At 42.3% G+C, this 26496-nt stretch overlaps 1 protein-coding gene across 1 annotated transcript in view; it reads right to left on the reverse strand.

The window, feature by feature from the left end:
* LOC309845945 (guanine nucleotide-binding protein G(q) subunit alpha) overlaps window positions 1-26496 on the reverse strand; it is a 306083-nt gene that overhangs the window by 181262 nt on the left and 98325 nt on the right. The window contains exon 2 of the mRNA XM_082694485.1: window positions 19922-20106. Coding sequence (XP_082550611.1) covers window positions 19922-20106 — 185 coding nt within the window. The remainder of the gene's footprint in view (window positions 1-19921; window positions 20107-26496) is intronic.

A 26496-nucleotide genomic window follows, 5' to 3' on the forward strand; every position in this document is an offset into this window, starting at 1 on the left:
ATATGTAAAGCGAGCTACAAATACAGAGAAAATATCTTTCACCAGAGTTTGCTTTCTACTTGTCACTGCAGTTAATGCCCAAATGATGTACCTCGCCTGATGAAAACTACCTGTTTTTCATACCTGTGGTCCACATCTAAGTTTCAGAGAGCATGCCTCATAATCACATTACTTTGGCTACTAGCATTATTCCTTAATTCAAATCTCTTCTTTGTTGTGTTCTTCCCTGATAAAAACTCTTCCGTGCAAACAACGTTGCGAGGAATCCCCTACCAGGTTATGGTATGAACAGAGGAGGTAATCCCTCTGACGGGGCAGATCAGCTCAATGTTTACCTTTTTCTGTTGTTGTTTTTCAATGTTTACTTTTAAGTGGCAAGAAAAAGGAAAGTGAGAATGTTAAAAAGAATAAAGGAGATCTAAATGGTTGTTTTTTTAAGCCCAGTAATCCGCAAAATGTCATCAATGATGAATTCTGATCTCAGACTGAAGAACAGAGCTTATAAACCCTGAACTAGAGGAGAAACATGAATACCAGTTTATGTCGGGATGAAACAGGATAGACTGGAAGGGAGACTAGACAATTTCACCCACGTCTGCCCGGGGGGGCCCTCAATGGTGGACAAAGGCTTCCCAATTCGCCCACCCCACTTCCTTGACCACGAGCCACGGTAACCGACGTGAACTTAGGAGAACCTTCTTTGCTTTGCTGACCAGCTCAACATGGAATTGTCATTTTGCAATTTGGCCCAGACCTTAGTATCATGCACAGCTCAGAACCACAGGAGGAAGTAAAATTTAGGCCGTCACCAAATTCTGGGAAGCCTCACAGTCTGGTAGGTGGAGACGTGAGCTAGGCCAGAAAGGAGTCATCACCTCTACCTCAGGGAGTCAGAGGAGGGCTGGCAGGGACTAGGAGCAACAGGGTCCGAGGTCATCAGGGCAGAGGTCGACCCAGGGTGGCAGATCAGCACGTACAGAGATGAGAGCCAGGCAGCTGGGGATTTACAGAGATGCCACAGAACTACCAGCAACCCTGAATTTTATCTCACCTCGCAAGCCTCAGCTTCCTTGTTTACAGAAGGAAAGGGACAGTCGCAGGGAGTGTGACATACAAATGGGACATTTAGAAGAAATGCCTAGAACATCTGATACCTAGTGGGGACAAGCAGCTCAAGAAGCGGGAAGCTCTCACTAAGTGCTAATTCCTTTCCCTTCTCCCCCCTGCGGCGAAGAGTGACTCTCCCACTCCGGCTCTGTCTGGTTTACAGGTGGGCATGCGCTCCATCGCTCCATCCCGGGAGAAGATGGGAGTGAAGATGGTAGGAAGCAGTAGAATTTTGGGCCCCGGCCTTTCAGGCCCAAACATCTCATGAAAGCACAAGTGAATATAACTGATTTTTAAAGGAGAGAGAAAAAATGTCCCAAGGTGAACTGTCGTTTTTCTAAATGCAGCTCCACGTTGCTTGGCCATCTAGAAGGCACCTCCAGATCTGTGCCTCTGTTTCCTGACATCTGACAGCCAGGCGAACGTGTGTGTGTGTGTGTGTGAAAACACTAAAACAAAACAAAAAACTCTGTCAAACCATTTTCAAATCAAAGGAAAATGCTGTTATAAGAACAGGGATGGGAAGACACTGACTTCTCGTATCTACTTGGATGGACAGTCTGACAAGCCACTTGCTGAAGAGGCTCACAGAAGACAGACGGTGTATCTTGTTTCCACTGGGACGAAAAACCTAGTTTCTCGCATCGTGTTTTGGCATACCTTCGCTCTCAGTTTAGTAATAGCTGACTGCAGAAACCATGCATAATCCATTTCCGAAGGGCCCCAGGTGATGAAGGTGATGAAAGTTTATACTCACTTATGTTTTAAGAAACAAGGTTCACAAGATAATTAGTGCTTATGTCAAATAATGAGGTTTTTTGGAGTGACCCGAATTAAAGCTGGTGGAGATGAACATTGTTTTATGTTTGACCCCAGAATGTTGACTCCATCGGTGTGTTTGAAAACGAAGCAAGAATGTTCTGCTCTCTATGTCCACAACAGCCAAAATGTGGAAAGAGCCAAGATGCCCTTTAACGGACAAATGGATAAAAAAGATATGGTCCATATATACAATGGAATATTATGCCTCCATCAGAAAGGATGAATACCCAGCTTTTGTATCAACATGCAAGGGACTGGAGGAGATTATGCTGAGTGAAATAAGTCAAGCTGAGAAAGTCAATTACCATATGGTTTCACTTACTTGTGGACCATAAGGAATAGCATGGAAGACATTAGGAGAAGGGAAAAATGAAGGGTGAATAAATCAGAGTGAGAGACGAACCACAATAGACTATGGACTCTGGGAAACCAACAGAGGGTTTTAGAAGCAAGCAGGTGCGGGGATGGGTTAGCCCAGTGATGGGTATTAAGGGGGGCACGGATAGCATGGAGCATTGGGTGTTGTACACAAACAATGAATCATGGGACACTACCTCAAAAACTAATGATGTACCGTATGGTGACTAAGAACGCAATAAAAAATAAATAAATAAAAGAACGTTCTGCTTTCTTACATCAAAGGTTCAAAATGACGTTTAAAATTATATCTCTAGGGGCACCTGGGTGGCTCAGTGGGTTAAGCATCTGCCTTCAGCTCAGGTCATGATCTCAGGGTCCTGGGATCAAGTCCCGCATCAGGCTCTCTGCTCAGTGGGGAGCCTGCTTCCCCCCATCTCTGCCTGCCTCTCTGTCTGCTTGTGATCTCTCTTTGTCAAATAAATAAATAAAATATTTTTTTAAAAGTTAGATCTCTAAGGAAGCAGCTAGATTCTATAAGGCTTATTTCAAAAAAGACACACAAAGGAAGACACACACACACAAACCGTAAATTATAAGAAAACACAGAGGGGCGCCTGGCTGCTTCACTTGGTTAAGCATCTGCCTTTGGCTCGGGTCATGATCCCAGGGTCCTGGGATGGAGCCCCACATGGGACCCCTTGCTCAGCAGGGAGCCTGCTTCTCTTCTCCCTCTGCCTGCCGCTCCCCCTGCTTGTTCTATCTCTCCCTCTCTGTCAAATAAAACAAGAAATCTTTAATAATAATAAAACATAGGATAGTGAGATAGCGTCAGTAGGAAACTTTCTAGTCTCCCTATAGTATACCATTGCTTGACTGAAGAAAACTTATCTCCTTCCCAAAGTGATTTATCATTAAAAAATGCACATATTTGTTTTCATAATGTTCAAAAGTTAAGAATGTCCCTTATTTCAAGTACTCATTCTCTATTACCAAGAAACAAAATTTGACCAGATGTTAGGGATGATGAATCCAAAAGTTCCTCATTCATTTAATGGGAAACTCCAATACTGAGTTATCTGATATCGTTAAAACATTCATAACAGTACTGTTAGTAAGAATTTTATGATTATCTGTATTGCTATTTTAATAACAGTACCTGCATTTACACATATAAAATCACTTTTATGATTTTTCTAATTGTATAATAATCTCATTAAATCACAGCTGGGCTACCTGTCTCCAGGCAGTCCAAAACCGGCTGGATTGGATTCTCTGGTGGCTACGCTCCGGTCTCTGCCTGGTAATTAAGCTCCCCAGGGTGATTCCAGATCTTACCAACATCTGAGAACCACCGCCTCAGGCTTAGGGGAGGGAGATCGTTTTAGACACTACAGAATGAAAGGATGAGACATCAAAATTCCCCTTTCAGAACAAGCAGTGTGGCCATATTATTTTACATTTGTCAGAAGACTATCGGGTAACTAACTGCACGGGATCACTGGGGACAGACTTGCTTATTCTCACCTGCAGTATAATGACACAATTCTAGACATTTCCAAGCAAACCCTTCAGATGTGAATGGTCTTCGGTACCCCTTTTGTACTCAGGAAATTTCTATCTGAACGATTCTTGCAGGAGTCCTCGCAGTATGCATACCAGGTTTGTCCATGCTACAGGAACCAAGGGGACACTATGATGAGTCATATCCTACAGGGAGCGCATGACACCGGCCAGGGATTAAGTTCACATCTGGCTGAACGTCTGCAGCCACCTACAGAGGCATTTGTACTTCCTTGCAATTCACTTCCGAAACCAAATAACCAATGCCAGTGATGATACCTGACACAGATTACTATCTCCAAAAACACAGCAACATAGAACCTCAATTTAATGATCTGAAACTCTTACAATCTCTGAAATGAATCTAGAAGTATGACACTTATAAAAAGAACTACATCATTAGCATTAAAAATGTAAACCATTATATCACTTTTTACCTATTAGATCTGAAAGATTTAAAACATTAAGAAAGCTCAAGATTGGCAAGTATGTGGTAAAAACAGGCATTCTTGGACCCAACGGTGAAATCTGGTGTGGCCTTTCAGGACGGCAATTGAGCAATCTTTATTGAAAAGCATGAATGCTAAAAGTATATATACGTGTGGACCCAACAGTTCCATTTCTAGCAATTTATCATTCAAAGATGTTCATTAGGAGAAAAAGTGAGAAAGCATGTCAGGGAAAAAAGGGCTTGTGGTACGTATCCAATGAAAACAATCAGTATTTATATACAGGGCCACACTCCCTTAGCTATAATCAGAAGCCTTAAAAATTCCAAGAACTGAAAAATGTTTTTGTAATTCACTTATGGGAAAACATGACCTGCTGACAGGCTATTTACAGTCCTTATTTCATTAAATGCAAACAATGACTATGTTTTGCTGCTGAAATGATAATATATATGATTGTAGGGAGCTATACACCTCAATGGGGATTTTGTAAAATCTATGGTATATCTCTTATATCATGTTTATAAAATCTAGAAAGAAAAAACTCTGGGATTGCAAAATAATCTGGCCTAGTGAGTTTTGGATACAGAATGGTAAACCTACATTCATTTATATGCACATGGTTAAATCATAGTATGTCTACATATCATAATGTTTATAGTAGCTTTGTCACATGGTAAAATTACAAATGATTTTTTTATTTTCTCCCTTCGTTTTTATGTGTTCTGAATTTTCTTTTCAAAAAGGATACATTTATCCATTAATAAAAATCAATTTCTTTCCAGTTAGGAAAAAGCAAATAAAAAAAAAAAAAAAAGAATCTAGTCCTTATGAAAACACCCAACCAGATTTCACGTATAGTTCTATCCACATATTATAGCTATGTGCTTTATAATTCACAGTCAAGTATCCTTTTCTGGTGGATAAGCTTTCTAATCACTTTCTGACTTGTGGCTCAGTTTATCACGGAGTTGTACCATTAGGTAAGGTATGGAGATGCAGATCAAGACCCACCGGCGGCCCAGGAGTACGGCAGCAGCCCAGACAACTTCCAGGCTCCCAGGCTCCCAGCAAAGTCCTCTTTATGGGCAGTGAGCAGAGCAGCCTTGCCTCAGGCCCTGGCTGGCGGGGTCCTAGAGAATGCCACCGGCTCTTTCTCAGAAGAAATTCATTCTGTGTCCTGGTACCAAACAGGTTTATCATGTCAACTTACATGGGTTGGCTTTTTGGAATCATTAAGCCCAACTCTGGTTTTAAAGTCTAGCCCCATAAACTTACAAAGTGGGTGATTTAGGGATGCTCATTATAAATATTTTTCACCTGTGAAATACTGCTATCCACATCTCACGCTTTCTGTAACACCTGACACTGTGACACACATAGAAGCACTCGGCAAGTTATTTTTCTTTCCTTTCCCTCCCCTTCCTTTTTCCTCACTGGACTGACGGCCCTCTTACTTAAAACATCCTGGAATCAAGATAATAAGATACCTTGTCATGCTCCTTGATCTCAGCAGTCACAACATCCATGAACCTCTGTAGGGTCCCCCCATCCCTGTCATTTACATTCTAGACCAGCTCTCTGAGGTCCTGTCACAGACCAGGCCACTGTTTCCTGTAAACCACTGAGGCACTAGATCCCAGGAACCTATGTCTCAGTCTTGGGCCATCTTCTTCCCTATCTTCAAACTATCAGCAATTTCCCTTTACACGTCCTGGGCTTTACCCAAAGGTCCCTACATGTCTCCTTCCCTGGGACATTCTGGGAAGAATTCAACAAAGGCCCTCCAGGGGATACGTACTAAACTGATGTTAACGTCTAAACATTTCACCTATATTCTCTCATTCGTGCCCACACTGATTATGCAAGATGGGTGCCATGATCAACCTCACTCTTCAGATGAGGAAGGCACACCGCAGGAAGTATAAGGAACTGCTGAATTACTGGAACTGAAGTACCAGTTCCGGAACCTTCTCTCCAAAGGTTAGCCTGCTGGTGAGTTCATATTGTCCCGGGCGGTGGAGAGTCAGTTATTTCAAAGATGACTCTATCTCAGGCAACTTCAATGTCACCTGGGAACCAAGTCTCGGGTCTACCCAGGACCCACAGAAACACAATCTTCATCTTATAACAAGGTCCCCATGTGATCTGTACATGTTTGAGAAACACTGCTCTAGAATGTAAAATCACTCTTTCCAACCTCAGATTCAGATTAGGATGACCCAAAGCTGACACTGGACTATATGGCACCTTTTTATGCGAATTAGGAAAGGCATCCCATCCGAGTAGAGCATTTGGCATTTGGCAAAAAGATGGTGTCGTTCTCCCTTGGGGCCACCATTCTACTCCATGGCCAGGAACAAATGCACACCATTATATAGACTATCCACAGAGTATATGGTACTGGCCATTTTTATGCCATGAGCATATTCTCTGAAGTGGAAAAGTATCTTTGTATTGACATTGCACTTGGCCCCACTAGGGCCTAAATTCCTAAAACTTCTGACAACAATTGGTAACACTAAATTTTCTACTGCGAAATGGAATGAAGGATCAAGGACCACTGAAGAATAGTAGAATTCAGAAGCATTATAACATCCAATTTTCGTGAGAGTTTGGGTGCAGTGTCCTATAAAGGAACAGCTACACAGACCCATCCCTTTGCCATGGACAAACTGCTTTGACCTGCTTTGAACTGCTGTTCAAAGGCAGTAAAATGGCTACAAAAGGTCAATAGAGTGAAAACTGGAGCCCACTACCTTCAAGAATGCACAAAGGAAACAATCTCCTGCACAGCTGAACTCTCACCCTAGAATCACTGACTGTAAGGTCTGGTCAGTCTCTTTCAGACATGTTAGTACCTATCACAATCAGTACAGCTTTTTCAGCTCAAAACCATTGTATTTTTTTTTTTTTTTTAAACCACAGAGGATGATGCATGAACATGGAGGAAAGCAGACAGCCTGCCAACCAATCTAATTATTCTTGTGTATCTCAGCAGTGATACCAACTTGATATATTCCGGTAATGCCACTTCCCTATGTCATTTTTCATTTTGAACAAGTAATACAAGATTGCAAGAGAACTGCATAATCATCTTACAAAAAAGTGGGGGCAACAATGTAAAAGTATCTTCACAGCAAATTCACTTTAAGAAACATAGACTCTGGAAAATAAGTGTGTTCCAAATATAGGTTTACAATGTATCAAACCCAAATTAGTCATCACAGCTTTTAATGAAGGACTTTTTTTTTTAATCCTTTGGAAGGAAATATCATAATATAACATGTCATGATCTTTTAAAGTACATTTCCTTATTTGGATACATGTGCACATACTCATGAAAATCTTACATATATTAACAATATACTATTAAAAATATACATAATTGTGTAGCAAGTGTAATTGATTCTCTCCGAAATATCAGAGAGAATGAGAGAATAGAGCTTCTTAGAAACAAGATTTTAACCTCTGATACACATGGCTTCGATAAGCAAAACCGTTGCTTTGTAAAATACTAAGCAGGCCTTACCCTAAATTTCTACAATACCAAAAAGTAAGCCCAGGACTGAAATTACTTCTTCAGTGAGGTGAAAATGTGAAAGGAAAGCGCTGGTACTTCTCATTCTCCCCCGGCCCCCCAGATCCCTTCAGACTTCTTTAGGCGTTCACTTTCCTTGGCTCCAACAAATACATTCGGCCTAATTGAAAATAGATGCATTGTTTTAAAATTAAAGGGGAAAATCACGCACTACTTGGTTTCAAAGAACAAGGAAAGTATTTATGTGATGCTTTGCCAGGAGTTAAGTAGGAACAGCCAAATGACCAGATTCACAACTTCCTACTAAAACGTGTTAAGCTGTGCCACATGTATTTTATATGGTGGCTGTCAGTCCCTGGGCGTCCAAGGTCTGAGCAGATGAAAGGGGTTTTAGAGGAGGATTGCTCTCTCAGGTTTGGATGGATCAGATCGGTAATACTCCTCCCAGCGCTCATTGTTTCCTTTTTCAAAAACAGCCGAAGTGGTTCTGTTGATGAGCACATAGGAGGTACTTCGTAACGATCTACCAACGGACCATCTCCATTTAATGATGGACCACTTTTCAACTTTTCATAGACCGTTATCATCTAATCCTTGCAACACACTGTGAAGTAGGGATTATAATCACCATAATTTTGCAAATAAGGAGACTGGAACTCAGAGAGATTAATTGGCTCAATGTCACACAGCAATTCTGTTCCAGAGCTGGATCTCAAGCCTTGTCGTGTTGGACTCCAGCGATACCACGGGATACCACCCTGTGCAGAAAAGCCCATCGCTGTACAGCAAAAATTGTTCACTTGTTCGTTCGTTCAACAGAATAGAACTGTAGGCCGAATACGTTTAAATAATTCAAGCCCTATCTCCGCTCTCCAGTGTGAATTTTCTTCCTTTCACCCAATTTTAAACAATGTGGATTAGCTGAAGACAGACATGGGAGACGAGTTACTTCCAGATGAGATGGGCATTGGTAAGCTGAGGAAACATTACCTAAAGACAGTCATTAGGGGCATCGGGCTCTCTGCTCAGCAGGAAGCCTGTTTCCCCTTTTCTCTCTGCCTGCCTCTCTGCCTACGTGTGATCTCTGTCTGTCAAATAAATAAATATATAAAGTCTTAAAAAAAAAATAAAGACAGTCATTATATAGGTATGATATGGAAATGAAAGTAGTATTTTATCAGTGTTATCCCCACATATTTAAATATGTGGAAATTTCCAAAGGATGCCTAAGACATCAATTATACATGAGTGTGCGCATACATATGCGTGCGTGGATATGTGCCTACGGTTCTGACTGCCCTTCAGCCTCTGCTTCACCAAAATCAGATGCCTCCCAGTATCTTCATTAAGGTATAAGTGAATACAAATTATACGTAATAGGATTAAAATACTGTAGTTAACAAAAGGGCTAAACCAGCTCGCATTACCTTCCTCCCAAGCTACACCTCTTACATGGAGCCCCAAAAGAGAGCCCCACAACAGCTGGAGACCACACAACAACAAAAAAGAAAACCCAGGTAAGCCTATCCAGCCCTCCCAGCTGGCTACAGATCGTGAAGACAGGAAATAAGAAGGGATTCTGGTGCCAAATGTACATGGTGCAGAGCAGCGCTGCCTAAAAAGGGATTTGTGGAGGGGAGCTTGGTCAAAGCCCACTGCCTTCACAGGGTGGCACCAATCTGGTTAAAGGAAATGCTCCAGTGAGAAAGAACATGACCCTGCTGAGTAACGCAAAACCACGTACAGCAGCTCCACCACCCTTTGCAAGTGAGCTGCTTGATAATAAAAACGTCACATTATTAATCCAGGAAAAATAGATGTCCTTCTACTGAGCGATGCAGCCAACACACGTGAAATAAGAAAATGAGAGGTCTCAAGGAAGGGGAAGCCCCGTATATTACAGAGAACAATCAAAACATTCAGATTCATCCCAGGAAATCTACCACCAGTTAAAGAAATGTTCCTCCCAAAAGGTACCTTTAATCATAAGCAAATATATCTAGCACTTGTACAATCTTGAGAGTAAAACCAAAGCTGAATGACTCACACTCTCTGATGTTAAAGTCAATGCAGGGGAGCCTGGGTGGCTCAGCTGGTTAAGTGCCTGACTCTTGGTTTCAGCTCAGGTCGTGATCTCAGGGTTGTAAGACTGGGTCGTCTGTCAGGTTCATGCTCCATGCGGAGTCTACTCGAGATTCTCTGTCTCTCCCTCTCTCTCTCTGCCCCACCCCCTACTGCTTGCTTACGCTCTCTCTCTCTCTCTCTCAAAATGAATAAAATCTTTAAAAAAATTTTAAAAGATAAACTCAATGCAAAGGTTAGCCTTTAATACAGTACAGACATAAAGATACACAAAATAGACCAATGAATCAGAAAAGACCATTCAGCCACAAATGCACATACACACCATAACTTGATCTGCAACTGCACTTGGTAAATGAAGGACTTTTCAATAAATGAGTTGGGTTAATTAGATATCCATATGAAAAAAGTAAAAATTTGGCCCTCTGCCTCACATCACTCTTTACAATCCATCTGAATGGATTTTTAGAGCTAAATGTAAAAAGCAAAAAACCCCCAACAATTCAGAAGACAAACCAGTAGATAACCTACAAGACCTTAAAGAAGGCAAAAATTACTTTAAAAGAATACAAAAAACACTAGTCAGAAGGGGGTAAATGATAAGAATTTCTTTCCACTGAAGGAACCAAGAAAATTAAAAGCCACAAACTGGAGAACATATTTTCAATACATTTACTCAACAGAAATGTATGTCCTTAATATATAAAAGATCCCCACAAAACAATAAGAAATCAGACAACTAGCAGGAAAAAAGAGTAAAAAGTGGTTTTCTTAAAGAACCAAAGCCAATGAACATATGAAAGTGGTCAACATCCCTAGTTGTCAAAGAAATGCAAATTAAAACAAAATGTGATACCACTATCCAGGTACTAGATTAGCTAAAATAAAAAGACTAATAATACCAAGAGCTGTCAAGGATATGGAGCAACTAGAATTCTCATCAATATGTGGGAGAAGTGTAAATTGGTACAGTCATTCTGGGAAAATCTTTGGTAGTATCTACTGAAACTAAACAGACCCATCGCTTCGATTCAGCAATTCCAAATTCCAGGTACATAATCTGAAGAAATGCATGGTTATGTTCATGAAAAGACAGGTATGGGAATGTTTATAATGGCATTATTTGTAAAAGTCAGAAATACCCAAACTTGTATTAACAATGGGATATACAATGTGTCATATTGATAAAATGGATTATACAACAGTGCTGCCCAATACAGAGCCACTAGTCACATGTAAGTTTTAATGTAACTTAATAAGATAAAATAAAAATAAAAATTCAGTTCCTCAGTCAGACTAACCACACTTCACAGGCTCAATGGCCACATGTGGCTGGTGTCTACCAGACTATCCAGCACAGACATGAAGCGTTCTGATAAAGTTCTACAGGGCATTGCTATTATACGTATGGAAATGAGAAAAAGTAAATTACAGTGACAAGTCATGGGTCACTGGGTGAATGCCACAAATGTAATGTTGAGCGGAATACACCAGACAGAAAGGAGTATACACTAGACGCTTCCATTCATACAAAGTTCACACACACACAAGTAATCATGGTATTAGAAGTCAGGAGGTGGTCGCCCTGTGGGAGTCAGGGGCGTTGACTGGAACGCAGGAGGAGGAGGCTTCTGGGCTTTTGGTCACCTGATCCAGATCGGCAGATGTGGATGCAAATGTGTTCACAATGGAAGAGCACATGTGGCTTAATACTGATGCTGTGTACACTCTTCCATATGTAACCAAAAAATAAATCAACGGTCCGCTTCATTCTACTGCTGTGCTTCAGAGCCCTCCTCTGATAAAACTGAACTTGAAATGCTCATGCTGAGGGCACCTGGGTGGCTCAGCCGGTTAAGTGTCTGACTCCTGGTTTCCACTCAGGCGATCTTAGGGCTGTTGTGGGATCGAGCCCTGTGACATGCTTTGCCTCAGTGTGGAGTCTGCTTGGGATTTTCTCCCTCTCCCTTTACCCTTCTCCCAACTCACACACGAGCAGCCACTCACTCATTCTCTCAAATAAAATGAAATAAAATAAATCTTTTTAAAAAATCCAAAACACACACAAAAAGATGCCCACCCTGGATAAATGCTATGGCCTGCCTTAGGATTATTTTAGCCAAGAGAAAGGGATTTTTAACAAATCTTACAATCTTCTATTTTTACATGACCATCAGGTTTTATAAAATGAATAAAGAACTGCAGGGAAACAAAGACAGAGTGAGGAGACAAAAATGTGCCTACACAGTATTTGCCAGATACTAAAAGAGAAAAGAAAGCGTGTGAAGAAATTCTGAAAGCTGATAAAGCTACAGGAGAATCAGTGGTGATTCAACTCCTAACCAGAGCCCAAGAGATGGGGCGCCTGGGTGGCTCAGTGGGTTAAAGCCTCGGGTCAGGATCCCAAGGTCCTGGGATCGAGCCCCACGTCGGCTCTCTGCTCAGCAGGGAGCCTGCTTCCTCCTCTCTCTCTGCCTGTCTCTCAGCCTGCTTGTGATCTCTGTATGTCAAATAAATAAATAATTTAAAAAAAAAAAAAAAGTCCTAGAGAGAAGGGAGGAGGCTGTAAACCAACCTCAGATCAAGTTGGTCAGGAAAAGTCTCGAGATCTCCTTAGACTCTTTATTAAAAAGAAAACTCAGATTCAGAGAAGCAGGAGTACCAAGTGTTCCTAGGAGAAGGTGCAGACTGTCTTCGGTGGCCAGTAGTCAACAACCCAACTGACATGCTATCACTGACAACCTCTCCAAAACCTGCATCTGATGCTGACCTTTGTTCTGTTTTGTCTTTGATTTTTTAAAATTTTGACCTTTGAACACCATTTAAAAGGGGAACCAAAAAAAAAACCTATGTGGACATAAATATTACAATCACTCACGGGATTTAAATACAAAGAAAGGTCTCCATTGGGCTAGAGATCACTGTCACTTACAAGCTCTTGCTTTGGGACATCTGGGCGGCTCAGTCAGTTACCCAGTTACCCCTCTGCCTTTGGCTCAGGTCATGATCCCCGTCCCCCCATTGGGGTCCTGGGGGATGCATTGGGCTCCTTGCTCAGCAGAGAGTCTGCTTCTTCCTCTCCCTCTGCCTGCCACTCCCCCTGCTTGTGCTCACTCCCTCTCTATCAAATAAATTTTAAAAAATATTTTTTTTAAAAAAACTATCAAAGAAAATCTCTTGTTTCTTGTCTTTGGTTTTAATTTTTGTTAAGTGCCCTGGAACGGACAAAGTTCCAGAAAGGGAAGAGATTTAAATTATAACAAAGTGACAATAGCTTTCTTAGAGTTTTGGAATCACAGAATCAGCATGAGGGAAAACCGTACTAGCAACGGTTTCAGAGGGTGTCCAGTCCATCCCTTGTCTTATTTTAGCAAAAACGCCTTCAAGAATTTCACATGTTAAAAATACATTCTATTTTTGAACACATCCAGATAGGGAGATTTCTGTACCTTCCTTGGTGTCCCATTTCAATGACTGTCACTTGGAGGAAAGTTTCCCTCAGATACCTCCTATACCTGGTCATGCTATTTAAATGACTTTCTGTTTGTCTTATTCTTTTTTTTTTTTTTTAAGATTTTATTTATTTGACAGACAGAGATCACAAGTAGCCAGAGAGGCAGGCAGAGAGAGAGGAGGAAGCAGGATCTCCGCTGAGCAGAGAGCCCGACGCGGGGCTTGATCCCAGGACCCTGGGATCATGACCTGAGCCGAAGGCAGAGGCTTTAACCCACTGAGCCACCCAGGCGCCCCTGTTTGTTTATTCTTGATGAATACAGAAGATTAGCAGTGTTCATCACCTCCACGGGGACTCATCTTATAACAAGTGGCAACCTCCTTTTTATTTATCATCTATAAGACATTTTCATACTTGAAATAATCCTATTATTATCTGTCCCATTTTACAGATGGGGACACTCAGGCTTAGAGAGAAAGGAAATTGAGGCTTAGGGGAAAAATATGGCAATGCCAAGGTTACTCAGGTATCTGGGGCTTGGGCTCCAATTCAGCTACTTCCTTCATATATAAGTGTTACTAAGCCACTAACCCCTCAACCTCTCCACACCCCCATTCTGAAGAAGCCCAGAATGGGAAGCTGTACTTTCAGACAGGCTTAGCAAGCGTGGAACAAAAGTGGATGGCCTTCCTCCATAGAGCATCCAGAAGTCATTTTATCCTCTAAATTGACAGCGTGGCTGACCAGTGAGAGTGGTGATGTGTGGCAGCATCATTCCGTCTTCTTGTCACTGCACCCTGATTTCCCTCAGGAACTGTCAATCCAATCGCCAGCCTTGCCCAAAGAGCGAGCACAGAATCCAGGCCGGACTTCTCAGGCACGTTTCCCCAAGAATCTGAGTTTTGAATGGAGTGACAGAAGAATGAAAATGGTCAGGGTTCAGCCACCTCACAGATGAGTTCACCAGACCTGTTCCGGTTTCCCGAAACTCGCCCTTCCGCTTCTCCAGACTCTTCCAGGTCCCCTCACATTCTTGTGAAACCCTTGTTCCAATTAAGCTAGCCAGGGTTGGCTTCTGCTGCTTGCAAACACAGAACACGGACTGATACAACTCTCGGGAGGAACAGATTAGAATACATGCTCATTAGTAAGTTCTACTTTTATTATGTCCTTATTCTGTAGGTGAGAAATATTAAAAGGAAATCAGTCTCTCAGCATTTTGTAAACTAAGCAAATTCCTTCACGTTGGAGAATGTAGTACAGCCATTTTTTGTGCAACTGATCAAAGGCAGGAAAACACTGGCAAGTTCTCCAGAATCCTGGCTATGTTCTCTTCCAAAACACGGCTTCTGGTATCTTAGACTTCTCGGGAAGTGCAGAAAATTCAGAAAGCTGTGAAAGTGTTTAAAGAGGTATTGTCCCGGAGCAAGCCCTTTCTCAGAGAGCTCAGGGAGGACAGAGGTACTGCAGCAACGTGCTCTCAGCCACTTTCCCCCCAGGACAAAGGGTAACAGGTGTCAACCCTGGAAACTCCTGGCTGGACAAAGGCAACTGCAGCCTTCGGTGCTAAGGGAGCCCTAGTCATCCAGACCTCCAAGTCTAAAAGCAGCAACTAGAAGAAAAGGTAACACTGTCTATTCAACATTAGCAAGTAGCTGAGTTCCACTCAGTAATCATCCTGAGTTCACTGCATGAGGAAGCAGCTGGGACTGTTTCCTCTTTTCTCTTGCTGGGTCTGGACAAAGCAGCAAAAACCTGTCAATACTTTGAAACTGTCCCCAAGAATAGCCTGGTATCACAGTCCACAGAAACTGTAAGCCAACGGGAAAGGGGATATGAGGATATTTTAATCTGGGGTAATCTCCAAAAAGCAGCAGCACGTGTAGCCTGTCGTGGAGACAATGAACAACAAAACAAGAAGCGCGCTCACCAGAACGTACTGTGCAGTCTGAGAAAATAAGGCACCTGCCCAGGAATGATCAACAGGCGAGGCAGGAAGGCCAACCCCCAGCCACAGATAACAAGTACATGAAAATCAGGCGCCAATGCCTCGTCGTCTGTTTCCTCCCCCCTCTATAATTCAGGACAGTTCTTAGCCATGTGGGCCCCGAAATTTTTTATCTCTTCCTTTTCATAAAGAGTTGATTTCAGGGGCACCTGAGTGGCTCAGTGGGTTAAGCCTCTGCCTTCGGCTCGGGTCATGATCCCAGGGTCCTGGGATTGAGCCCTGCATCGGGCTTTCTGCTCATCGGGGAGCCTGCTTCCCCCCTCTCTCTCTGTCTGCCTCTCTGCCTACTTGTGATTTCTCTCTGTGTGTCAAATAAATAAATAAAAATAATTAAAAAGAAAAAAGAGTTGATTTCAGCACCCAAACAACCAATAATCAGAAGAACAGGTCTGTATAAGATGGGAAACCAAAAAATAAGGGTGATGAAAATCCTCCCTTTTGGAGAGTAGAAAATGACAGAGGAATGTCACAGTCAAATGCCTTGTACCTAGTGGAGCATTAAATGTATCTTTTGATTTGACTAAGTGACAAACACTTCATCCCTTTTAACATTAGCTATCAACAGTTGTGTTTAAGGAAATGAAAAAGTAACATTTAGGAGAAAACCAACCCTAGCTCACAGTATATTTAGAAGAAGTCTCCAGATATATTCTCTCACTTGGGCAGAGTCCAAGCAGCTCACCTATAAATGTTACTAGCTTGCCAAAGAAAATTCTGGAACGCCATAGTGGATACTCACCCAGGGGAAATTTGATCTTTCTTTTGATAAAAGTTTTAATTTATCCCAAGCTATTCCTGAGCTAGCCAATCGCTGAAACACTGGGTAATGTCTACAAAAAAGGCAGGGATGCCACACCACCATCTAGGGCAGAGACAGTGGCCTGGACTCCCCCTGACCATAGCACCAGCCCCCCAACGAACCAGTGGGACTCTCAATTCAATGCAGTGACACTACCCAGGAGCCAAAAAAAATTCCAACATTCTGGTGTGGTATTCCCACTGCTAGAACGAATTCACCGCAAAGGAAACTGTGAACAATTTCCCCGTTAAGAATAAGCCATACCATTTTTAATCTATATTTTGCTCTGTAAAATACATGAACTAAGAAGCAAGTACAAAGTTAGGAGAAAAATATTAGAACGCGTTTGTTTTTATTTATGCTGCAAACATATAGTATGACCAACGTGGCTGTAGACGCAAAGAAGCTTTTATAAAAACTACATTTTTTACATCTTTAGTGCCACAAAATCATATAAATCACAGTGCACTGCTTTCAAGTAATTGCTAATAAAATACACACCAAATTCTTTAAACTATATATAGAGAGTATATTATAACCAAAAACTTTCATAGGAAATTCTAACTGAAACAAAAAATATTACTAAATGGGTCTCATAAAGACAAGAAAATAAAATTCAAACTTCTTAGCCTGGATTCGAAACCTTTCAGAAACAAATTCTAAACCATTTTTAGAATGGTTTAGAATGGTTTTCTAGTTCTCCTCTATAACAATCTTGCTCAAGGTAAGTTAGCCAACACAGTCACACGCTTTTCCTTAACATCTACTCCTGCCATTCCTCCACCCCAAAGTGCCGCCACGTTAGCAATGCCCTTGACTTCTTCTGGAGTGTCAATTTCTGCCCAGTCCTCATGAAACTTCTCTGCACCTCTGACACCACACTGCACTGATTTCCTTACACACATAAAATCATTTCAACAGTGATCTGTTGATCTGAATAAGCATTTCAACAACCTGGAGGCAGACGAGGAGACGTTCAGTTGTCTAAGGGGATGAATGACTTGCCCGTTCATAAAACGGTATTTTTTGAGCCTCTACTATGTGCAAGGTATGATGCTGGGAACCTGAAAAACGCTGACGTGCAAGTGACATCATCTACTTTCAAGAAGCTTTGAGTCGAGCTGGGAAAAAAAGACCAACTCCCACAAGTCATCATAATGAATGTAAGTTAGGCAATTATAAACACTCCACTACGGTTTCTGCTACAGGAGGGTGGGATTACTTAGTGCGAGGGGGTGGGGAGCAGGGGAGGATGTGAGGAGAGAAGAACTCTAGGAGGAAGTGGCAGTTCGGTGGAAGAGAAAGAAGACATTATGTCCTTAATAAGCGTTAATGAAGGCAAGGAGTGGGCAGAGCTTGGGATGTTAATGGATGAAGCAAGGAGTGATGTTTCAGAATATGTGTACGTTAGAAAGAAAATGGAACAAATGGGAAAGTAATTTATATTATAAATTAAGGGGGATTAAACCTACTGAGAAACTCAGAGGTTAGCACACACTCATGTCCCTATATTAGGGAGTATATTAAGCAATCAAGAGATGTGAGAAAATTCCACAGAATAATTATGATATTGGAGAAGAATCACATTATTGTAACTTTTTATGATGATGATTTTTAACTGAATGGTATTCATCACAGTAACAGCTGCTTAATTATAACTGATACAAAGAGCTCAAGTAACACATGTTGTTATACATTCTTCAATGTGTTACATGAAGAAGATATAAGTTCCACTCCATCTTCCACATCTGTGTAATGGTACAATCAATGGGCCTCATGTGAGAAGCTAACACTGAAGCAAGATCCTGAACTATTCTTCTGAACATCCCAGGAAGATGATTTCTGTGCATGATTAAGGGAGATTCCTTGTATTAACGGTTAATGTTGTATTAAGTGTTAACTGACAATATATGTCTTATAGGTACCTATAAAACATATTGCCAATATGGTACACACACACACACACACACACACACACACACAGCTGACCCTTGAAAAACACAGGTTTGAACCCTGCAGGTGCACTGATACATGGATTTTTTGGATAAATACAGTACGGCATAGAAAATGTATTTTGTCTTCCTTATGATTTCCTTAACAACGTTTTCTTTTCTCTAGCTTGCTTTCTTTTAACAATACGTGTATAATACGCGTAACACACAAAATACATGTTAATCGACTGTTTATGTTATTGGTAAGGCTTCAGGTCAACAGTAGGCTATTAGCTAAGTCTTGGAGGAGTCAAAAGTTACCCATAGATTGTTGCCTGCACAGGGGGTTGGCACCCCTAATCCCCACGTTGTGCAAGGGTCAACTGTATGTCATACCACCCATGTGATTAATTCAGCCAGAACCCATCAGATCATGATCTTATCAAATAACTATAGACTGGCACAAGCTGCGGGCCTTAAACAGCTCCCTCCATAGAATCTTCTCCCAACCGCAATGAGACAAGCATGCCACTATTTCAGAAACTCATTACACTGAGATTTCTTGGAGGGGGTGGGGCCGGGGGGTGGGAGACAACCCTGATCCTTCTAAATTTAGACTGTTCGCTCTCCAGGCAGCCTCAGCTGGTTCAGGCACCACATTCCCAGGCTTGTGAACCTGCCCAGATCATTCTCACTCTTGCGGATACAAACAGGAAAGCTTCTTTGTGGAGAGACTCTCTGTTCCTGGTGGGAGACTCTCTCCCATCACCATTGGAAAACTAAGTGCCAGAGTATCAGTTAGATAAGAAAGAACCAGGCGATTTCAAGGAAACATCCAAGAAAAATAAATGCCGGATTTTCAGATGATCTGTACATTTAGAAGCTTCTAGATGGTACAAGAAGGAGAGATACACAGCACTGCTTTATTTTACCCATGATTCACTTTGAGTTAACTCTCAGATTATGAGTCACAGTGAGCATGCCAGCTTCTTGCTGTCACATACTGACCTGGTATATGGAAACATTTTTAAGAATAAATTATCAAGAGCACTGACTGGAAGACTTGAAGGGAGGCTCTCAAACCAGTGTAGGTGCAAATGCAGTGTTCCGTCAACAAAAGGTGAGGTTTACCTGATTACTAGAAGGTCAACACCTACATGCCCTGAGAAGATTTCGATTTTTTTTCTTCTCCTCACTTCTCCTTCCTTCTCAAGTGATTTTAGAAGTTTGCATGACTGTTACCCAACTACAGGGAAACATGTTTGAAAGGTTATTGGAAGTGACAGATGGACCTATTCTGAAATAAAATTAAGCCTGTGGTACTACTGACAGGAAGTCACGAAATCCAAAATTAAAACGGACAGAATGCTCTTAAGCTGTTTTTGTTCTTTTTTTTTTTTTTCCTTCAAGGAAGCACAAAGAGGGAAGGAAGGCAGGGAAGCAAGGCCACTGCCTCTACTTTGAATTCCCTCACTTTGGTCAATGTGTCCTGAACTTACAACCCGTCTTATGAATGTAATGGGGCGCCCCCCAGAATTCTAAACCTCCGTATATTTATTGTCGAACATCCAAATATGCCTTCCACCGATATTACTACGAACATAACTCTAATTGTGCAGAGATGGGACTTTAAAGATTTAAGGAAAAAAAAAAAACCGATAAAGAACATACTGAACCATTAAATGTCCCACTTAGGATGAGACAAAAAATGTATGCTTCGAAAACCCACTGTCCCACCCAGCCATGTGAAGACAGCATCCGCACCATGCATGGCTTTGCCCACAGTTCCCAGAAGGAGCCAGGCCTACCTTATTATGCTCGTACTTGTAGGGGATCTTGAGCGTGTCCATGGCTCTGATCATAGCCTGCATGGCCGTGAAGATGTTCTGATACACCAGCTTGGTGAAGCCCCTTTTGTCTTCATCAGAGTAGCCCGACCCGTGGATGATTCTCATCTGCTTGATAAACGTACTCTTGCCGCTCTCTCCCGTCCCTGCAAGATGGACCACAGCAAAAGAGGTCATCAGACCGTGACACCTTCTCACAGTCGCCCGGACAACTAAGCTAGACACGGCGGCACGGACGTCGCACCCTCGCACGGACGGCTGGAGGAGCATCACAGGACCGCACCCTCCCTAGCGGGGGCAATGCCACCTGCAGAGAACACGCAGCCACACTGGAGGACGAGAACGCACTTGGGAGGCGAATGGAGCTTAAGCACGTGCGCACGCGCGTACACACACACACACACACACACAGACACACACACAACCTGTCGCCTCTTTGGAAGCCACTCAGCACGGAATTTGGATAGTGATTTGTAACCATGCATCTTAGAAGAAACAATGAAATCTGCATCTTTGGAAGTGCACACACACTTGATAAGGCTCTCCTCCCCGGAGAATATCTGAAAGCCTTCCAGGAGGCTGGGCTGGAAAGCAGGATTTGGATCTGGAAACGACAATGCACTTACACAAAGGCTGTGCAGAGCCGTAGGACAAAAATGCCTTGAAATTTCTCGACATTTTCTTTCACTTCAAGATGGTGCATACACATGGAGAGCAGAGCACCCAGATAAGCAGGAATTTGGGGGACAGCAGTAGCTATTGTATGCAGCTGAGTTATTTCAAGGAATCACCTAATTCGGAGAAGTCACAGTGACACTCCTTCCTTCTGCCCATTCTTGACTAACAGCATGATACACAAATTTACTGTGACTGGATTTTTCTCTTCCACACTCCTATTTTTCCCCTTTTCAACACCCCTTTTTCTGTTACCATAAGCCTGAGGTCAATCCCTAACAAAGCTCCCAATGGCCATGGAGTAAGAAAAGACAAAGATGGGACCCTATCACTGAGTGACAACCTATTTCTTCCACAACGGATCTAAAACTACTAATGTAAAAATTCATTTTTCCAAATGGAGGTGGCTTCTTCTGTACGTCACTTCCTTTCTGAACATTTTTTGCTCACTTTCAGACTTCCTTGAGATTTCCAAAACAATAACTATCTCTCTTATCAATAAACCGAATGGTGTAGAGAAGGCTTATCCATGACCCTAACAGGGTAGAAAAACACTGACAGTACCTATTTGGATATGAAACAGGGAAGCATACAATACAGAGGAGGCCGGCGAATCTTTACTGCCACTTCCAACCTACAAGGTGTTTCAGACTGAAAGCTAGGAATACAGCATCTGTCCTAACTTCATTTTGTTTTTCTGGGGATTAGATTTCATTTTCATCTTTCTAAACCATCATGAAAGATTCAAGTAAGTATTACAGTTTTCACAGAAGCAAGCTTAAATGACTACAGATGTCCGAGTAAACACAGAAGCCTTGCCCAGTGACAGAGGAAGAGGCTTTCTAGCTCCGCAGTCCTGGGTCAGCAGCAACGTTATCATTTTCATATGACTTTTAATAAGTGATCTGGAGTCCTTGAACTATAAAGTTAACAGCGCCATGTGAATGCCATCAACCAATTTTAACGAGCTGCATCCCAAGAGTTTAAAAAAACTATTTGATCATCCCAACCATGAATAAAGGAGGGGGAAAAAAAGAGAAAACAAAACCCAAAGTATCTTAAAAGTAGCACCTCTGGTCGAAATCAAGTCATGAGACTGACTCTCATTGTTGATGCAGAATTTATAGAAAACAACAAGTCTCTTTACTCTCCCAAGCATTTTAAAGTATGCAGGGAAAAAGAAATCCAGATTGCTTCTTTATTATCCCTATCCCAGGGGTGATGGTCTGCTCGGAGGGTCCCACCAAAGACACAATCATCAAATCAGAATCCTTGCTAGGTTTTTCCACAACAAAAACCAAAAGACATCTTCATATGTGAGGCTAATGGCACGAGAAGCAAAGGAAAGAGAAGCAGGCATTACAGCCTCTTCCTCCTGGCTGGCAGAGCAGCTTTTATGTCCTCATTTGGGTGGGTATAAAATCTAAAACATAAAAATTATATTTTTATGGCTTATGTATCACTGCAGTTCTGCTAGGCAACAGCAGTCAATGCTTGGTATCTTTTTGGATACCAATGATGAACGAATGACCAATGAATGAAGGGGAGCGAGGAAAGGGGAAAGAAAAAAGAATCCAGACATCATCTCCAAAGTAAGATTTGTTCCTATTGCCCCAGACACACCGAGGGATTGTCCCTCTCCATTCTCTTGCCTTGCTCAGTGCCCCAGGAGGCTGGTCCCTAAGGTGTTGACATCAACAGCTCCCCTGTCTTCATCTTTGTCTTGGGTTTAGTATATAGAAGACATGAGGAGGAGACCAGAGAGCAAGAAAATGAGGAGGAGTCATTCTCCCTGCGGCTCACTCCCTAGAGAGACACGGTATCTCCTTTAGAGGCCACAGCTCCCACTGGGTGCCCCCCGCCCCATACAGCTACCCTCTCTGGGTTCCTGTGACTGCTCTCTCCTCTTGCTGGGCTAGGGCCAGCCGCTAGTGACTTTGTCCCCTTCTAGAAGTCCCCTCGGCCACCCAGATGGAGTGTGCCATAGATTTCCCACTGGGACTCTGACTGGTACAAATGCCACAAGGGAAGCGGGGGAAGCTCACTAACATGACAGAGTCCCTTTCTGTATAAACCTTATTCATGAAGTGCTTGCTAGTCACTTAAGAGCTCGCTGGTCACCAGCTCACTGTCCTGACACTCTCCCGGAGGCCAACTGAGATGAAGAAATGACAGAGCCTGATTCTCCCCCAAAGTCGGAATAAATACAGTACTAGCCACCCATCCCCAGAACGTGCACACATACACACACACACACACACACACACACACCAAGACCAGTCTCTAACACCAACAGAGAAACTATGGTCTCCACCTCCTGAATGTCCTCTCTTATCAAGGAAATCAAAAGAAATCTGTGTGCAACCCTTTACGCTTTGCCAAGAACTTGCAAACATATCGTCATTTCATCCTTTCAAAAACCTGTGAGATAGAGGTCTTTATCCTCATTTCACAAAGAAGAAGAGGCCTTGGAGGGATGAGTCCTCAGGCAAAGATGCCACGGCCAGTAACAGGCAAGGTAAGGGTTCGGCCCAGCCCTCGGCTACCCAGTTTGGGTTTGTCACTATTTTCCTTGTCACGACTGCCCTAAATCCAGGGGAATTAGCTTCTACTGCCCACTGGCTAAGAATACCTTATGATGGCTTTGACTTCACCCAACTTTTATCCATTTAATCTAATTCTGAGTTTCTGAATACTGCTTCGATTAGTGGAGACCCATTTTGAAACTCTGCACCATCTTCCAACTGACTGGCCATCCCTCCCAGATAAGTTTCACCCGTGAATGTAATGTTCACCCTGTGATGTTACTGTATAAATACAGCCAAGTCAGAGAGAAGGCAGAGCTCCATTGAAGAGAATGTTTGTGTCGGTCAAATACTGTAGGTAGAAGATAAAAGTAGTCAACTGATGTATCATTCTGTACTAACGATGGATTTAGTCCCCCAACAAGAAGTATATGGACTGAAAACCTCTACTGAGCAAAAAATGCAGCTTCTTTGTTCCACTGAAAGAGTTCTATCATGGAGACAAATGAACTATTCTTAATAAATGTGCAAGCCAAATATCATGTTGTTCTCCTATTTTTATAGAGCTATACAACATTCTCAGGATTTGAAACGGACATTTTAACAATCTACTCACAATGAATATGAAAAAAAAAAATGTGGTACAAAGGAAAAAAAAAGCTGTTCTTGAATTCTGTAAAATGGTGGTTTCCTAAGGCCAAATGAGGAGTCTGAAAGACTTCACAATTCTATATATCTGAATGAGAGAAAGCAGACTTTTCTGCTAGTAGATTCTCTGCAAACCCAGTTGGCTAACCTCTTTTCATAGCACAGGGCATAAATAACTCTTTTTTTAAAAAATTACATCCCATTTATTTTATTTTTTTAAAATAACATATAATGTACTATTTGCTTCAGGGGTACAGGTCTGTGCATCACCAGCCTTATACAATTCCCAGGATTCACCATAGCCCATAGTCTCCCCAGCATCCAACACCCAGCCACCCCACTCCTCCCAAACACCCCTTACTCGAGCAACCCTCCTTTTGTTTCCTGAGATTAAGAGTCTCTTATGGTTTGTCTCCCTCTCAGGTTTCATTTTGTTTCATTTTTCCCTCCCCTCCTGACCTAGATCTAGCAGCGAGCCCTTCCATGAAAGTGGGGGAGGTGCTCATTTTTGCTAATTTGAACACATCTCCAATCAAGTCACTTAACAACTTTAACAAGCACATCAACACACACAAGGGTATGCACCCCCACAACACTGTATTTTCTCTTTTAATGGTCTCTATAAATATGAGTAAAAATTTTCCCCAGAAAAGTTGTTCTACCTTTCAGTAGGTATTCTGCCTTTTCTTGGCCTCGCTCATCAAAACACCCAGAAATAAGACTCTGCAATAATCATGCTATTAAAGAGGGCACACATGGGGTGTCTGACTGGCCCAGTCGGTAGAGCATGCAACTGCTGATCTTGGGTTGTGAGTTTAAGCCCCAAATTGGGTGTAGAGATTACTTAAAATCTTTTTAAAGAGGAGGGGGGACTATAACCCAGCATGCATATCTGGCTTTGAGGGATACTTGGGTTTTTTCCCTCCCTACCCAGGATTAAGCATAGAGAGCAAACCCTGCATCACTTCACATGCCTTTCCATCAGAACAAAATCAAATAAAAATTTCATATTCCATTGTAGAAGACGTCACTTCGTAAGTTAGGACAGAACGTATGAGCCATATACACAGTCGCACGCAGGACCATCTGATGCTTCCATTTTAGGCTTTTACACGATCTTTTCAACACAAGAGGTCTTCCACACACAGCTTCTACCACAAATCCACATCTACTCTCGCGTCCTACTCACCCAAAGCATCTACAGGACGACACTGATTATCCTGCCCGTTTGCACAATGAATGCCATCAACAGTTCTGTCCAATTCACCTCTAAAGGTAGGACGGTGCTTATCATGCCATATCCCCCACCCTCCTGAACCCGCAGAGTCTGAAATCCAGTATTTCATTCACTTCTTAACGGCAATGGATTATGGATCCATCGGTGCCTTCCCTCACACTCAAGTTGGCTTCTTGGATTACACTTTTATCAACAGAGCTCTGAAGCACAATCCACGCATATACAAGACTTGCTCGGTGCCCTCAAGGTGTTGGTGACTTGCTCAGTGCCCTCAAAGTGTCGGTGACTGCCGTCACTGCTCTGAAAGGCACGAGTGTCCCCGACTGCCACACACTAGCCCTGGAAAACAGTCAATGGACACTACACTATCAGGAACTTGAAGGATCCTCCTGCTTCATTTCCTTCACTGGAAAAAAAAGGCAGAAAATATGCCTTCTCGTGGCCTCTTACAAGCTGAGGGAGACCCACAGCGCTGCCACTTTTTTTTTTTCAGGCTCCCGGGAAAAAGAAGAAATGCCAAAACTGAGTTATAAAAACTGTGGTATTTAAAGTTATACAATGAGTATATTCATTTTGTCCTGCCAGTGCCTTTCATGACTGTATTTGGAGATATTGTCAAACCATCAGAAATCTACATCTGAAGCCTTTAATTAATGTGAAGGCTCAGGCCAAATGCCCCTGTCCTGCCCTCTTGATTGGCCAGCAACCAGAAAGAGAAAGGCTAAGAACAGACCCAAGCCTCGTGGAGCTCAATTATAACCCACGGAACTGTACTTAATAAGGCCTGCTGGTTTAGGCCAAGAGTCTAAGACATGGAATCTCAGCACCATCAAAGCTGAACTTGGACTGCTTCCACCTAATCTTGGATAAAGCAGAACCAGAAATTTCAGGGAGGAATTTTCTACCCACAAGCACATCATCAAGCCCCACCTGCAAAGAATTAATAGTACTGAGATTAAATTTTAAAACACTGAAACCAAACTCAATCCATGTGCCGTCCACATCTCGGGCTGTCTACTTTAAGATATGTGCATTCTGCCTTCTGCATGTTTTCCTCCACTTAAATTGGGACCCTGTGCTTGAAACGACCAGCTCTGACACAAGAGTCACCATAACTTCCTCTCCTTAAAAGACTCTTTATCCCTGACAAGGTCTGGCAGAAGGTACTAGGACAGTTTAAAAAATACAGCACAGAAATGAAATGAAGTTAGTTATCATCACCCACTGTGGGCGGAAATGGAAAAGATGGGTAAATTTGTGGTAACCAGGGCTACTAATAATAACTCATCCAGGTAAGGTGGTTTTAAAGGAAAGATGGGCAAAATACACTGAAAATGCAATTTGTTGAAAATACCTAGAATTTCATCTAGTCCTGGGCTTCTCAATGTGGTAAAAAACCTCCCGGGAAAGGGACCTGCCGTGCCGTCGAGGTTACTCAAAAGGTATAATTT

The sequence above is a fragment of the Mustela nivalis genome (genome assembly GCF_964662115.1).
Source record: "Mustela nivalis genome assembly, chromosome: 13".
Classification (NCBI taxonomy): domain Eukaryota; kingdom Metazoa; phylum Chordata; class Mammalia; order Carnivora; family Mustelidae; genus Mustela; species Mustela nivalis.